The 17,395-nt window shown below is 39.8% G+C and overlaps 2 protein-coding genes across 2 annotated transcripts; both read right to left on the bottom strand.

The window, feature by feature from the left end:
* Positions 1 to 58: 58 nt before the first annotated feature.
* Positions 59 to 4,883, bottom strand: LOC131787011 (uncharacterized). The gene is made up of 7 exons (XM_059104082.2): positions 4,806 to 4,883; positions 4,165 to 4,266; positions 3,722 to 3,985; positions 2,397 to 3,353; positions 1,412 to 1,542; positions 384 to 459; positions 59 to 262 (listed from the first exon to the last, which is right to left on the bottom strand). The coding sequence occupies exons 1-7, from the start codon at positions 4,881 to 4,883 to the stop codon at positions 59 to 61; spliced, it is 1,812 nt and encodes a 603-aa protein (XP_058960065.2).
* A 4,391-nt stretch (positions 4,884 to 9,274) lies between these two features.
* LOC131787010 (adenosine receptor A2a-like) lies at positions 9,275 to 10,383 on the bottom strand. The gene has a single exon (XM_059104081.2). It carries the CDS (start codon positions 10,235 to 10,237, stop codon positions 9,338 to 9,340), a length of 900 nt encoding a protein of 299 aa, XP_058960064.2. The 5' UTR covers positions 10,238 to 10,383; the 3' UTR covers positions 9,275 to 9,337.
* Positions 10,384 to 17,395: the final 7,012 nt, after the last annotated feature.

Here is a 17,395-nt window from a genome sequence, read left to right on the forward strand (position 1 = left end):
CCAGTCTCTTTTAGTTTTATTATTTTTTTTTTTTTTTTTTTTTTTCGTTTTGTGATATTTAGGAGTGTCTCGAGTTCCAGCCCAAAGGATAGTTAGGCGGAACAACAAGACATTTTCGGCTAAGTGCGAACGACATCCAATCAGGTGACTCGACCCCAAGCATCTGCGGAGGACCACTTGACCTTCCTCGTCGGCGAGCCCGGGCACCAGTCTTCTTTCTACACTCATTCACTGGTGCACACTCTTGCACTGAAGTCTTCCTCTACCAAAAAAAGGAATGATGATGATGATGATAGTAGCAATGATAATGACAACGATAAGAATAATAAAGATGACGACGATGAAAGTTATGACGATGATGATTTCAAATACATATTCCAGACCTGTGATGCGGGAACAAATTCCTTTGCTAAGGGATTCAGTCGAGAGGTCAGGCTCTCGCTTGTGGTATCTCGTGGGCTGTTGAAGAAACAAAAAGAAAATCCGTCATTTAACAACTATAGATAAAAAATCTCCACACCCTTTGGGATCCCACACCCCTTATGACTGAAACTGTATAAAAATTGTTATCAGTTCCGTGGGATTTGGTACCTAATTAATTCGCTCAGAGCGACATCAACCATTTCGACTTTCCCGCCTCAGCCGATTGACGATTAGATCACGTGAAAACGAAACAAATTTTGCCGGGTAAAGTATTCAAGACATTTTCGTCGATATACATGAACACGTTATGAGAGTCACACTTTAACAGTCACGCTTTTAATAGTGCGTTAACAGTTTTTATTATCTAGATACTGATGAAATACCAGGATTTTTCCTTTTACTAAAAAATCATATCTTCATCGCCCGTAGTGAAGATACTATTTTTATCTTTCACGTGTGAGAATATTGGTGTCGCCATGGTTACTAACATGATTAGCCAATTACAAGAGAGCTTTCCGCTCAGGCGCGCGGCCGGTTCTTTTGAAATTTCATCAGTATCTATAAAGTAAACAGAACATTACATGGCCTCTTGGGGGTACGAATTCTATCTTCTCGTGCTGAGAGACGATAAAATTTGTATCCCCTTGCGGCCATGTAATATCCCCTATTTATTTTAGCAAAAGACAACATGCTAATCCAAACGGGTTAAGTTGACGTTCCAAAGTAAATGTTTCAACAAAGCTTAGCTTTATATAAGTGATTAAAGTCTAAAATTCCCACTTTCAAGATACCAGTTCTAGTTTGATAACAGAACAGCGCAGTTCTTCGCATAAAATTCACCCATTAGAATTTCAGAAAAGCTCAATTATGTTTCTTCGCCCTCAGTGTAGCCAGTGACAAAGCAAATTATTGTCTTCACCTTAAAAAGCTAAATATTCTACCCATTAGTATCAGAAGTTCCAATTTAAGTTCCACTGATTTCGGTTACCTTTCCTGCTCTGCAGGTGGTGATTTTATTCCCTGAACATCAGGGGCGACAGCATTCCCCTCATGATCAGAATGGTATTCATCTGAGGTGTCAACTTGGGTGTCAACTTGGAGATCCTCTTTTTCAGGACTCTGTGTATCAAACGAAATGAAAAGAGAATCAGAAAATGTTAGGTTTCTCTCCATTTTTGTTCAAATGTACAAAAACGTAAAATAAAAATCATTTTATCAGGAGAAAGGGCTGGGGCAAAAAAATAAATTTGAAACTTAAAAGTAACTTCAGGGTCATGTGCATTTTGTCAGTAATATTTTTTTTTCACATTTTAGACTACTTGTCTGAAGGTGCCTGTGTCAAACAAAGCAATAGCAAATTAACCATTTACACGGAAATTGACTCCATCAGTCGCTGTTATTTTCTGGTGTATGAGCACATTAAGAACAGTACATTAACTTACATTTTCCTAGCAATGTCTATTTTACAATGATATCTGACCGACATTATTAATATTCTGTCATCCGATATCAGATGTATTTTTTTCTTAGAAATCGGGGATACACCACCGGCTCGAAAGCGTTGATACGTAATCGATACTATTTATTTTGTTGTTGTTTATTTCATTTCGAGATGCCATTTCCCTTACAGTGACATATGAGCAATATTTTTTTCTTTCCAGATATCAGCAGCTTAGCTGCTCAAACTCTGAATATCTTCTGCTATTCACTTACGAGCAACGCGTGCGGGATTTTCACACAAAAATGTTATAAACTTTGCAGTTTACGACAGAATTCTCTTCTTATGCTGTGTTATCTCCCTGTTTTAGTGTATACTCAAACAACTATTTACCTCTGTGTCGATGAATAGCAGTGGATATTTACCTCACCGCTTTAAGTCTCGGTAAATATCCACTACTAGCCATATCCAATTCGGTAAATAGTTGTCAAATATCAACTTTGCAGCCCCACCCCCTTCCCAAATCCTGGCTCACCACGTCTCCGCTCTGGTCCAAACCATTTGAGTTCTGAACTGCAGCCTGCGTCTCAATCATTTCCTGGTCAGCAGCTTCAGTGGTAGCTTGAGCCTGCATTAGCGGCTGATCAGCGATATCTGGGATCTCTGTTGGCTCTACCTTCGACCCAGCGGTAGGTACTACCTCAGGCATGATGCTCACCACAGTCTCGACAACGGACTGGCCCTCATCAGCTTCTGTGACAAGATCCACTGAAGTTTTAGCTGCAGCGGTGGCTATAGCCTGTATTAGCTGCTGATCAGCGATAGCTGGGATCTCTGTTTGCTCTACCTTCGACCCAGCGGTAGGTACTACCTGAGGCATGATGCTCACCACAGTCTCGACAACGGACTGGCCCTCATCAGCTTCTGTGACAGGATCCACTGAAGTTGTAGCTGCAGCGGTGGCTATAGCCTGTATTAGCTGCTGATCAGCGATAGCTGGGATCTCTGTTGGCTCTACCTTCGACCCAGCGGTAGGTACTACCTCAGGCATGATGCTCACCACAGTCTCGACAACGGACTGGCCTTCATCAGCTTCTGTGACAGGTTCCACTGAAGATGCAGCTGCAGAGGTGGCTTGAGCCTGTATTAGTTGCTGATCAGCGATAGCTGGGATCTCTGTTTGCTCTACCTTCGACCCAGCGGTAGGTACTACCTGAGGTATGATGCTCACCACAGTCTCGACAACGGACTGGCCCTCATCAGCTTCTGTGATAGGATCCACTGAAGTTGTAGCTGCAGCGGTGGCTTGAGCCTGTATTAGCTGCTGATCAGCAATAGCTGGGATCTCTGTTTGCTCTACCGTCGACCCAGCGGTAGGTACTACCTGAGGCATGATGCTCACCACAGTCTCGACAACTGACTGGCCCACATCAGCTTCTGTGACAAGGTCTGCTGAAGTGGAAGCTTGAACAATGACACCGTCTTTCATGAGCTGCAAAGAAAGGGGTTAGTGATCACTAATCGACAGAAGGGGGTGGGGGCTATAATCAACAAAATACCCTACCTTGCATTTTTCTTCGGAACGTAAACTATCCATCATTTCCATGGAGTATAAATTGCTTGCCACAAAGTAGTGTAGTGACAAACATCTTGACTTTAGCAAGTGTTTCAATTGATAGATAACGTCTGTGTTATCTCCCCGTTTTATTGTATACTAAAACAACTATTCACCTCTGTGTTGGCGACTAGCGGTGGATATTTAACTCACCGCTTTGTGTCTCGGTAAAAATCCACTACTATCCAATTTGGTAAATAGTTGTTAAATATCAACTGTGAAGACCCCCCCGTGTCCTGGCTCACCGCGTCCCCGCCCTGCTCCAAAACACTTGAGTCCTGAACTGCAGCTTGCGTCTCAATTATCTCCTGGTCAGAAGCTACAGCGGTAGCTTGAGCCTGCTGGTCAGCAATAGATGGAATCTCTGTTGGCTCTACCTCCGACCCAGCGGTAGGTACTTCCTGAGACATGGTTTTTACCGCCGTCTGGACAACAGACTGGCCCACATCAGCTTCTGTGACAGGATCCACTGAAGTGGAAGCTTGAACAGTATCCCCGTCTTGTATTAGCTACAAAGAAGGGGGCCACTTATCACTAATCGCCGGAAGGGTGGAGGACTTTAGGGAATCATATATCATATGGCTTTCAGAGGGAACAGAGGTGGATCAGTTGACATAGTATAAAAGGAGGGAGTACAGAATCAATGCAGGGAAATCATAAGAATATTACAGAGCCTTCTGGCTCCCACCTGAGGCATGGCGCTCATCGCCGTCACGACAATGGACTGACCCACATCAGCTTCTGTGACAGGATCCACTAAAATGGAAGCCTGAACAATGTCTTGCACGTGCTGCAAAGAAAGGGGCCATTTATCATTAGTCGCTTGGTTTTCGGGGGTACAGAGGTAGATCAGTTGTCGCCAATAGATTATTAAGGGGGGCGTACAGAAAACTGACTGGTGAGTAACTACCAATACAGGGAAATCATTAAAACATTACAGAGCTTTTTGGGAAGCAGGTGTATTTAATCGAAAACCAACCCAATTTCTTCGCGCCGTCCTCCTTCTCCCTCCGGCAGCTCGCTAACTAAGTTTCATTTAGACCAAGCATCTTTGCCGTTTATCTCTCAGGTATCTCTGCCAGCATCTCTTAGAGTTTCGAGAGGCTCTTCACCAGAATTACTGCATTGACATGAGTTCTTAAAGCTTTTGGATCATAGTTTTGTGCGTATAAAAAATAACAAAAATATCATTTACACTGACAAGCAATCAGTGGTCAGACTGGAATTTGAGTCCTTGATTGTCGATTCTAACGGACGCACGATATGTTGACATTTTCTTTTGGTCTGTTTTTGACAAGCAAGGCAACCGAAAACAATAAGATACCCTACCTTACACTTTTCTTCGGAACGTAACCTGTCCATCATTTCCATGGCGTATAAAATTGCTTGCCATGTAGTGACAAACATCTTGACTTTATCAAGTGTTTCAATTGATAGATAACGTCACAAAGGCTCGTAACGTAAAGCTAACCAGATAATATATTGCGCGCGCTTTTCTAATTGTTAATGAAAAAAATTCGAAGAACTAGCTCGTTCCCAGTCGACTTAAAAGCGCAAAAAAATCGCCAAGGGCAGGATGGGGGCGCAAATTGTCATGGGTAGTGCGGTATACCTTTAAAAGACGCTCTAGACGACCGGAGACGAGTCAGGAAATAGAAAGCAAGGGAAAAACAAAACTTACATCGTTTTTTTTTCTATTTTTTTGTTTGCTTTAGGCCTTCAATTGAGGAATTCTGTTTCTCACACCCTCGCACAAGGGATTAGTAATTATTGGGGGGGGGGTCAGTCATTTTCAACATAAAGAGGGGGATTATAAACATTTGACAGTAGTGAGGTGGATGATCAGAATACTGCAAAGTCCTTGGCCCACCCTTCCCCTTGCTCCCTGATAACCCGCCACTCTGATTGTGATAACGCTGACTGGGATAATGGTGGGGCAAGTGGAAAAGGCAAGGGGCAAGAGGAAAGCGGGAGGAACAACAGCGAGGAGGGGGATGGGGTTGGGAGAAGTGGAGAAGATTGGGAGGGAGGAAGGCTCATGAATAAGGGTGGGGAAGAGCCTGTTGGATATAAAGGGCATCAGTTCATTGGTGTGAACTTGCCTCTTCTGCGAAAGTGTATTTTGTCTGTCACTTACGCGGTCAAAAGATAGGCGCTGTAGGTTATTTTCTTTTCTTCAAACTGTAGCGAAACTCTTCCAATACCTAGGGACTAGAAAGGGTAGATTGAATTCCCCGTAATTTTTTTCGAGCACATTTCGACGATATATGATATTTGATGTCATGATGATTATGAAGGATCAGAAACAGATTATGAAAACCAACGACAGGAAAACTAAACTTTTTAAAGACTGCGCTAAAGGCGTGTTTGTCATCGTCTTTCGCCTCTGTGAAGTTGTCACACAATTTTTTTCGTCAGTCATCGTTATTGCATAGTATTAACCATGTGCTCGCAAGTTTTGCCGCACTGCAAATAGAATACGATCCGCCCTCCTTTAATTTTTAAAGAAATCCGTCGCGCGAGTTAAAGCCAATCAGCAGAAACAGTATTTGATTCCACGCCGCGCAGAACCCTGAGAGTAGGCCTCACCCCGCTGAGTTTCGCTCGGCTTACGAAACATGATTTTCATTCGCCTTAGCAAACTCTTGTAATCGGACAGACCAAAAGCACCTTCAGCTATCAGCCAAGAAAACTCAACTGCCAGGCCAATACTGCCCAATCAAAATGAAAAAACTTTTCAAGTGACTTGCTGCAGGACAAAGGTCCACATTTAAAACAAAAATTTATTAATAGGAAGCATTAGTATTCATGCATAAGATGATTCATTCTGTTTTTTTTTTTTTCATTTTGATATTTGAACTTCGTGTCATACAATTTAGTTGTACAGCACTGGAGATATCACTTCCAACCTCACTTCGGTCAAAGTCCCTTTGACCATAAATTATACTGAACAATATTAATCTCGTCTTAATTTTTTGTTTAGCTATCTGTCTCTACGGCTTTTGTTTCTATTCATTAAATTTTAATTTCGTTAGCAAAATGATTTTTATACAAGAGAAACCCTCCTCTATATTCCGGAATCAGTCACCTTTTCTTCGTAACAAATTAATGTCTCTTTAACTGTTACAGTCACGTGTTTTGATAAGTATTACAAATGCCATCCCTTCTTGATTTCCTGATGAACAGGAAAATCGGACATCCCCCTCATGATCATGTTAACTTGGGGAACATCTTTTTCAGCGCTCTGTGTATCAAAAGAAGCAACAAGAGAAGTAGAAAATATTAGGTTTCTCACCATTCTTGGTCTAATATTAAGAAAAGGCAAGATGGAAATAACTTTATTATGAGTAAAAGCTGCGGAAAAAAGTGAATTTGAAATTCAGATATGGACGCGAACTTGAGAAGTAAATTAAAGTCATCTGCGTTTTGTCTGTAATATCTGTTTTGTCGAAATGCCAGACTGCCTACGGTGCTATTTGCTTCGTGTGGTGTTAAAGTGCTTGAACGCAACTACGTCAAAAAAGCTAAGCAACATGGAATTAACCAAGTATACGGAAAGAGAAAACTCTGCCGAGGTGAACTCTGTCCCTGTCAATTTCTAGTACATGAATACACTAAGACTAATAAATTAAGTTACATTCTCTTAAAAATGTCTGTTTTTAGAAATGTCAGACAATTTATAATATCTCACCGACGTTTTCTTATTTCCAGACGTAGATATTTTCTTTTGGAAAGCCTGATATGTCATCCATACTGGTTATTTTGTTTTCTTTTTCTGAGATGCCAGACCACTTACAGCGATATATGACAGGCGTTTTTTCCTCTTCAGGCAATAGATGTTTTGATTTAGTATATATTAAAACAGTGGAAAGCGTTAAAGGCGCGCTCTGATTGTGCTATATTATTTCACTGTTTTAGTCACCAACTGCAGGCTGTGTTTCCAGTACCTGTTGGTCGACCAACAGGTACTGGAAACACAGCCTGCAGTTGGTCACCAACTGCAGAGGGAACTTGAGTTTGCATTAGTTGCTGATCAGCGCTGAGTCGGAGGTGTCTATTGGGGGTGCTGTGACAGTTACCGACCATATGCTCCAATTATTGGACATACCTGTTCCGTCGAAAAGAAGACCAAAGAGCCAATACGGAGGAAGAACCGTATTTAATTTAATAACACAATTCGATCTAAAATACAAAGAAACCACTCGGCCTTACAAGTGTTCCAAACAAACAGAAAATTGCTGTAATAACCTGGAAACCAACTGAAAACTTACTTCTTGACTGCCTCCGTACTTGTGGTAAATAACTGGTAAGTGATATTAAAATAACTAGTCAGCTTGCTTGCAACTGAACTGAACAACTGAACAACTAGACTACGCGTCTAAAATTAAACGTTTTACGCGATAAACATTGCGATAATTATTGCGATATATAAATTCAAACGAAGCGCGCGCGGAATAGTAAACATGAATAGCACGCGCGTTAAATTTAACAATTATTAGTTATAATAAAATATATTGTTCCGTGAAACAATACCTACCGAGCTAGCGGTAGGTATTTCCACTATCTGAGGCGTATGGTGTCCTATGCCGTCTCGAAAACAGATTGGCTCAAATCACCGGCAGCGCTGGGTCGGAGGTGTCTATTGGGGAAGCTGTGACAGCGACCGATCGAATGTCTCAAGTAGTGGACATACCTATTGACCATCAGTAGGTACTTTCACTACCTGAGGCATATGGTGTCCACACCTGTCTCGACAACGGATTAGTCCGCATCAATGGCAGAGATACAGAGCTCTAACCATTTAACTCCCATAAGTGACCAAGACATAATTTCTCCTTACAATATCAATACAATATCAAGTAGACAAATGTAGAGAATAAAGACAAATATCAATCTCTGTTCATTTTCGACACAATCCTCTCATCCAAATGCCTTGACAGCCATTTTCTGTCACTACATGGCAAACGATATAGCATATTTCTAGAGTGTAAGAACACTTGCCACGTAGTGACAAACATTTTGACTTCTACTTTATCCAGTGTTTCATTTGATAGATTACGTCACAAGGGCACGTTATGTAAAGTTAAATAAATAATCTATCACCGTGCGCTTTTCTAATTGTCAATAAGAAACTTCTATAGAACTGGTTCGTTCCCAGTTGACTTAAAAAAAAAAAAAAAGCGCGGGCAGCCGACGAGGACACGATGCGAGCGCGGAGTGTTATGTGTTGTGTGGCGCACATTTTGAAGATGACCGGAGATGGGTCAGGCAGTAGACAGCAAGGGGACAGAAAAAGACTTACAGGGTATTGAATGAGATTTGTTTCTGTCATAGTTTTTTGTTGCTGTTGTTGTTGTTGTTGTTGTTGTTGCTTTAGACCCAAAAGAAGTCTGTTTCTCGGACCTTTAGATGAGAGACCAATAATTTTTTTTATCGCTGGGCGGAGGGGGAAGGGGAGGAAGGGAAAATTTTTTTAGGTAATCACATGGTTCTCAGTGGTAACGGAAGGGCGGATCAGTCGACGCTAAAAGAGTAGATCAAGAGGGACTATAGAAAACGAACTGCCAAACAGGGGGTCAATTTTGCTTCTAAAGTAACCCCCCTTCTCAGCCCGAGGGAGAGAGAGAATTATGACCAGACGAAGTGAAGGTCCCCCTTGATCTAGTCCTCTGCCGAGGGCAATAGGAATCGGAGAGACCCTGAGTACTAGGTTGAGAGGGGACATGTAGTTACCAGTTTCTATCGATGACGCGCCCAGTTTATAATCAACTCAGACGACTTACACGATGATTCATTTTTATCGTCAGGCAGTGAAGAAAAATATTTACATGTAGTCATCCCGTATCTTACATTAAGTGTTCTTACGCATGCGCAGGCGAACTAGAGGTCCTAGAAAGACTGGAAAGGAATTGTGTGGACCTATGATTAGTGATCAGCTTTGTTATCTCAATCCTGATGTCACTTTTTAAAAACGCGTAAACGAAAGGATTTACCGCCGAGTTTATAATTAGCAGAAGCTGGACTCCTTGTGCAGCCTCATGTACGACACGAGTAGAGAACATAACCCACAAAATCATTCCATTTACAGCTAAGTGGCAGAGGAAGAATAAAATAACGATGGCAATCACGAAGTGCGCTTTGTTCTGCCTCTGATGTTTGGGAATACTTGTTTCTTCACAAAATGTTTGGGTAGACTGCACTTGTAGCTTGACAGAAAATTCCCTGTAAGCCTGCATACGTGCGACTCTGAATATACGAACAACTGTGTATAAAAGCAACGCACCTGATATTAAATCGAATGCCGAAACACCTGTCAATCGAAGAACTATTAGCGCGGTGTTCGACTTCGCAATGTATAAACCCACCAAAAGGGTCAGAAAAATCGCGAAGGGGACCAACCATGCCGACAAGATAACCGTTTTTGTGCGTCTCTCAGTCACGGAACTTTTGTAGCTGAAAGGGTATACGATGTAGGAGTAACGATTCCATGTCAATGCGCAAAGATTCGTTACCGAAGAGTGCACAAAGAACCAGAAAAATGGTGTGTACAATTTGAAGTTACAACCTAAGCTAGTACAAAAATAGGCCAGTGGATAAGCAACAGCTCCGACCAAAAAATCGGCCATTGCCAGGGAAAGAACCAACCAGTTGGCTGAGGAATGAAGTCGGCGTTTTTTGGCGACGAGAAAGATCACAAAGCCATTTCCCACGGCTGTAGAAACTGAAAAGAGCCAACCGAAAAAACCTAACCACTTTTCCATTCCAACTGCAGCTGTTTGTTCGAGAGTGCTTTTTTCTGTTCTCAGAATTTTAAGACAATATTAGGCGAGGTGACCGAACTTTCTTTACCATCCAACTCTAACGCTTTTATAACACCTGGTGTTGTTGTTTGAAAACACCGTCTCTCTTGAGGGTTCTTTAGAATTAATTGCGTTTCTAGAACATGATCTTTTTTAGCTTTTCTTTTTCATTGAATAATAAATTCCTCATATGGTATTATGAATAACAAAAGTAATTGCTCCTGGCTTTGAATTAGCAGTATAATGTTGTCCCGGAAACCAGCTTTGAAGTCACGTACATAACTGTCAGAGGTTCTCTAATCAGATGCATCAAGATCTCCGCATTGTAATGCAAAATATTATCCCGCCGCCAGCACTGCAGGAGTTTTCGTTTTTTTATCAGCTCAAAGCTCAAAGGTGACTTTCGATCAAATCATTTAATTCTTATCAAACTTTGCTCTAGGTTACCGCATAGAAAGCAGAACATTATCGTAAACAAAATTATTCCTTGCGTCACGAATCAAATTATAGCAAATGAAGTTTTGAAAAGTGCATTTCCGATTTCGAGAACTCATCGAAAACGAAAGTACTAATGAAAAAAACTCGTAATTTGTATTTCCCTTAAAGAACGTTTAATTTCCCTTGCTGCCAGAAAAAGGTTTCTTGTATGCCTTTTATAATTAACAAGCGAGGCTTTAAGGCGTCAAACTGTTCATACAGTCTTTTCAGAATTAAAACCCGGCAGATGTCAAGAAAGATACAAAAAAACATATACGCTAAGAAAAGATAAGGAAATGAAGGAAACGAATAATTAAATAAATATACCGACTTTTTGCTGAACTTGAATCCTCTCTAAAAAGTTTCATATTAGATGCGAAATTCTTAAAAAAATCAAATAACAATTATGGATAAAAAACAGGAAAAACAAAAGCAGTACTTGAATAAGCACCATTAGTGTTATTCCGGCGGCCAAAATGTAAGTTTAAATTGAAAACTAATAACTTGAGATCAAATTAGATCACATATATTTTCCGCATCACCTACTTCTTGGAACAGGCGCTTTCCTTTTTCGTGCTTGATTAATTTTTCCTAGGATAAAATTTACTTTCAGGCGCCGTTTACATGACCATTCACAGCAAAGCAATGAGGATAAATCTTTTGTCAAACTGGCTCGCTTTAAGCGTCTTAAGATGTTCAGGCACTTGAGTGGAAAGGTTCGTCTTGAACGAAAACAATTCCTTCATTCGAAATTTCCTGTTTTAGTATTTGGATAGAGCCAATTGAAGATCCGACAAAAGACGTCAAAATATTTGTTTTGAAAAGAATAAATTGTTAGTAACACTTGCGCATATTAGATTTATCGTATTCACAGGAGATAAGAAGCGACGTTGTTTTTTCCTCTGAGCAGCAGTGATTTTGCCAGTTGAGCAATAAAGTAAATATATCATAAACAAGCTGAATTATTTTATTGTCAAACCTCCCATTCGGGCCAATTCTCTCTATCGCTTCAAGAGAGAAAAAAAGAGAATTATTAAAAGTATATGTAACCCTGTTACCGGATAGTCTGTAAGGTAAATGACTTAATCTTTTTTTCACCATTTCATGTTCTAGGCGAAGAAAAATTAAAAATAATGTTCTTATATTTTCAAGCTATTGTCTCATCAAGTAGTTTCCTTTCGACAAGCGTAGTTATTCTCAGACTCTAACCCGTTTTGCGTGTTTGGGTACACGAGAAGCTCGGGTAACTGCTACAACCGGATGTTGAAAATTTCCCATATCCGATGGTCTATCCGTTATATCCCATGATTCCTTTGCGCTGAAGCGCATACGTCAAGTTTCAGGGAGGGAGGGACATTCCGCCGGGTTTAGTACTTCAGAACAGGGCGGAGAGAGGTTCTCTAGGGTAAAAACAAATTACAAATTTTTTTTTCATCAGCACTTCAGATGTTTCTCACGTCGTTCACCGTAATTAAACGATATTTAATTTTAGCAAGACATTCAATGAAATTTCCGGCCACCTATTCCATCTTAATTAATAGCACGTAATGAGTGCACCTCTCTAAATCATAATCTTTGCGAGTTTTCGATTTTCTGCAGAGTGTATTGACAAGATGAACCACAGTAAACCGGTATTCTATGTTTGCCACTCTTGACAGAAACAAGATCATGAGAACAAATTTCGTCATACAGGACTTTAAAACTTCAAACCGTTGTAACAACATCTCCGCATACTGCAAGCAAACAGCTGTGGTTCGCGTATTTATTTAAACGGTTATGTATAATAGTGCACTTTGATACACCAAAATCTGCTGAACAATTGGATGAGGTAGAAAATGGAAAATGAACTCAGCTCCTATAAGCCCGGTACGCCTCCAGTTAGATATCTGCACGCGCATTATCATCTGCTTCCTGTTCACAAGAATTATCCCGTGACGTTGTGTGACATGAACGACTTTAGCAGAGAAAGTGATCCCGTTCAGGTAGGTGTAGTAGCAACCCGTACATTGCGATAGGTCAGCAGCAACCCGCAACCCGCAACCCGCAACCCGCAACCCGCAACCCGCAACCCCCCACCCGCAACCCGCAACCCCCAACCCGCAACCCGCAACCCGCAACCCCCAACTCGTGACTAGTGAGCCGCATAACTCAGGTAATCTCCATACTTGCACCGTTGCACTTATGTCCTCTTATTGCAGATATGTCCTCTGACGTAATGTGATACAGTGGCCAATCATATCCTGCGATCTATCGAGCGACACGCGGCTTGGGACTGGTTAAGAGACTCCGTTGTGGTTATGTCTTCAAGCGAAAGCACTCATTCAAGGGGGTCGGGATAAGTGGAAAATTTGACCAGTATTTTCCGGTAACTGATCTGAGGAAAACATGCTGTTTGCATGATCACTGCGAACCGGATCATTGGCCTCTCATATTGCTTTCCTTGAAGTTCTATCGTTCGTTGACGCAGAGTGATCGCATCGTTTTTATAACCTAAACTTGGAAGAACAATTTGTTGCGCGTGAATAACAAAGCGACTTTCGACCAAAGGATGCATTATTGTTCACGTTTTATTTGCAGCCTTGCTTTATTTACAGTCTTCATTGCTCGACTTGCGACGTCAATGACAACATTTTAGCCACAAGCTAAGACAAAAGCACAATGTGGCGTCATATCACAATTGCTTTATTTTCTTTAATAGTTGAAAATCATAGATTATGGTTCGTCGACATAAAATTATATATTTTTGACACTTCACCTGATCTGCCGGAGGTGAGATCGACTGAGAAGTCCAAGTTGTGATTATTTGTCTGCGTCACGATGTCTTCCTTCAATCACAGAAGTTTGGCCTTCAGTTGTTTATTTTATTTATTTATCCCGTTTTTCTAGAATTCATTGGAAAAAAAATGGAAAATCGGGTTGAAGATTGGATATGGCAACTTGGGATCTATTCCATTTGGAGAATAACTTTTCAGATTTTATCCTGTTTTTTGTCAAATTAACTGAAAAAAATGGAAAATCGGAATAAAAATAGTATATGGGAACTTCGGGTATTATTCACTTGTAGCATGAATGCTCAGAATTTACCCCGTTTTTCTCGAATTCACTTATCAAATGTAAAATCGGGGTAAAGATGGCATATGGAAACTTAGCGTATTGCTATCACTTGCGGGATGAGTTCGCAGAATTTTCCTCGTTTTTCTAGAATTCATTGAAAAAAAAAAAAGGAAAATCGGGTTGAAGATAGCATGTGGGAACTTAGGGTACGATTCACTTGTAGTATGAATGCTTAGAATTTACCCTGTTTTTCTCGAATTCACTGATCAAATGGAAAATCGGGGTAAAGATGGCATATGGGAACTTAGCATATTGCTTTTACTTGCGGGATGAACTCGCACAATTTATCCCGTTTATCTAGAATTCGATGAGAAAAAAGCATTGAAAATCGGGTTGAAGATTGGATATGACAACTTAGGATCTATTCCATTTGAAGGATGAATTCTCAGATTTTACCCCGTTATTCTATAGAATTTTCAGAAAAAAAATGGGAAATCGGAGTAAAGATAGCATATGGGAACTTCGGGTATTATCCACAATTTACCTCTTTTTTTTTCTAAAATTCACTGATCAAATGGAAAATTGGGGTGAAGATGGCATATGGGAACTTACGGTATTAGCTACTTGCGGGCCAAATTCTCAAAATTTACCCCGTAATTCTAGAATTCATTGAAAAAAAAAGAAAAAAATGCGAAATCGGATTAAAGATTGGATTTGGCAACCTAGGATTTATTCCACTTGAAGGACGAATTCTCAGAATTCATCCCGCTTTTCTAGAATTCATCCCGCTTTTCTAGAATTCATTGAGAAAAGAAACTTTTTTTAAAAATTTGTAATTTTTCCCCTTTTTTTCATTTTTAAGTAAGACTAGCGAGCCGCACAAAGAAACACTTCTTGTAGTTGTAAGCTCCTCGTTTATTTCCGATGCGTTTCGTCTCTAATTGAGACTTCTTTAGAGAATGACTACAATTAACAGGGAACAGTAGATTACATAGCACGTTGGTGTGCCTAAGTTTTTAATTTCCATGGAAGTTAATAATTAGCGCTAATCGTAGAATTTATCGCTGAAAAAAGAAATGGAAAATTGGGGTAAAGATGGCATATGGGAACTAAAGTTGTTATCCACTTGTAGCATGTTCTCTCAGAATTTACCCCGTTTTGCTAGAATTTATTGAAAAAAAAAAATGGAAGGCAAGTCAGTAGGATAAATTCCACTTGGAGGATGACTTTTCAGAATGAATTCCGTTTTTCTATAATCATTGAAAAAAATGGAAAATCGGGGTAAACTAGATTAGATGTGGCAGGTCAATAGGACATATTCCAGTTGGAGGATAATTTACTAAAATTTGCCCCGTTTTCCCATAATTCCTTGAAAAAAATTGAAAAATCAGAGTAAAGATGGCATATGGGAACTACAGGTTTTATCCACTTGTAGCATGAATTCTCAGAGTTTACCCTGTTTTTCTGGAATTAATTCACTAAAAAATGGAAAATCAGGAAAGATTTGACATGACAAAGTAGGTTATATTCCACTTGCGGGACAAATTCTAAGAAATTGTCCCGCTTCTCTAGAATTCACGAAAAAAATGGAAAATCTGAGCAAAGATGGCATTCGGGAACTTCGGGTGATATCCACTTGTAGCATGAATTCTCAGAGTTTACCCTGTTTTTTTGTCAAAAAATGGAAAAATCGGGGCAAAGATTGGATATGACAACTTAGGATATATTCCACTTACAGTATGAATTCTCATAACTTACCCCGTTTTTCTGGAACTCATTGAAATAAAAATGGAAGATCGGGTTGAAGACTGGATATGGAAACTTAGAATGTATTCCACATGCGGGATGAATTCTCAGAATTTACACCGTTTTTCTGGAATTAATCAGAAAAAAACCGAAAATGAGGGATGTTCCGAGTTATAATTTATTCCAATTTTAAGATAAATGGACACAATTTAGCCCGTTTTCAGAATTCATTGAAAAATTCATTTGGCATGTCGGGATATATTCTTTTTATGAGATGAATTTTTTTTCTAGAATTCTCTGAAAATAATGGAAAATCGGGTAAAGATTACAAACCACAAGTTGGGATATGTTTCACTTGTAGGATGAATTGTCTGATTTTACCCCATTTTGACAGAATTCTTGGAAAAATGCAAAAAAACCGGGACAAAGATTGAATATGACAAGTTAGGATGTATTCCATTGACAGGATGAGTACTCAGATTTTACCCCGTTTTTCCAGAATTGACTCAACAAACAGAAAATCGGGGTGAAGATTGATTATGAAAAGCTAGGATGTATGCCACATGTCGGATTAATTGTCAGATTTTACCTTACTTGTCTCTAATAAACGAAAAAAATGGAAAATTAGGGCTAAAGATTTGATTTGGCAAAATTGAAAACTCGGAGTAAAGATAGCATATGTGAGCTAAGGGTATTATGAATTCTCAGAGTTTACCCCATTTTTCTAGAACTAATCTATTAAAACAAAGGAAAATCTGGGTAAAGATTTGACATCACAACTTAGGTTATATTCCACTTGCATGATGAATTGTCAAAACATATCCCGTTTTCTAGAATTCGTTGAACAACTGGAAAATCAGGGACAGATTGGACATTGCAAGTCATGATATTAACCACTCGTGGAAAGAATTGTCACGGTTTACCCCGTTTTTCTAGAGTTATTTGAACAAATCGGGATAAAGATTGGATATGGAAAAGTTATGATATTATCCACTCGTAGGTTGGTTCAGAAAATAGAAAATTATGGTGAAGATTGGATTTGGCATGTTGGGATATATTCTACTTGCTGGATGAATTGTAAGAATTCAATGAAAAATGGAAAATAGCGGTTAATATTGGATATGTCAAGTTGGAATACATTACATATGCAGGGTACGAGCTATTTGATTGTTTTGATTTTCGAATGCGCTTAAAACATGGAAATGCATGGGAATGAACAGATATACCGTATTTGTAAGTTAAATCGCCGGAATTGCACCCTTTATTCGCGTAAAAGAATGTTGGGATGGGGGTAGGTGTCGAAAGGTTACCCTCGGGTGAAGTCAATAATTTTAGCCGGTACATTGTAGAATCCCAGCACAAAGCCTGGACAAATATCACCGAGCCTGAGGAGATTTTTATCGCTGGAAAAGAGAATGTAGCCTTCCCTATAAAATATTTATCAGTCTGCAAGTTTTGATGCTATGTTTCACCACTGTGATGTTCTTATTGTTGAGACCGGTCTGTATATTACTCACACCCTTGGAATTTAAGTCAATTTAGCGTTAAAAAAAGTTTTCAGACAATTGGAAATTTTCCCAGAAGTCGCTGTATACACAGATGCATGTGCATATATTGACGGCAAACTATTGATTTATCTTTGCTTGACAAGAAAAGTGTGCATATACATAGAGGACTACGGGTTCTATGCATCGTCAGATAAAACATTGTAACAGAATATTTAAAGAGTCGAGTGCAAAGGAAGCCATTCCAAAAGGATCTCATTCCAGAGAGACATCTGCCCAAAAAGCAGTATGCTTATATGAGAAAAGAAAAGAAAAGAAAACTTGAGTAATTCAGATT

The sequence above is a fragment of the Pocillopora verrucosa genome, chromosome 2 (assembly GCF_036669915.1).
Source record: "Pocillopora verrucosa isolate sample1 chromosome 2, ASM3666991v2, whole genome shotgun sequence".
Taxonomy (NCBI): domain Eukaryota; kingdom Metazoa; phylum Cnidaria; class Anthozoa; order Scleractinia; family Pocilloporidae; genus Pocillopora; species Pocillopora verrucosa.

Coding starts and splice junctions, on each gene's coding strand:
- LOC131787010 (XM_059104081.2), bottom strand. CDS start 10,237: ATGGAAAAGTGGTTAGGTTTTTTCGGTTGGCTCTTTTCAGTTTCTACA.
- LOC131787011 (XM_059104082.2), bottom strand. CDS start 4,883: ATGTTTGTCACTACATGGCAAGCAATTTTATACGCCATGGAAATGATG. Junction 3,986..4,164: donor CGATGAGCGCCATGCCTCAG/GTGGGAGCCAGA, acceptor CCTTCTTTGTAG/CTAATACAAGACGGGGATAC. Junction 1,543..2,396: donor TGGACCAGAGCGGAGACGTG/GTGAGCCAGGAT, acceptor TTTGATACACAG/AGTCCTGAAAAAGAGGATCT.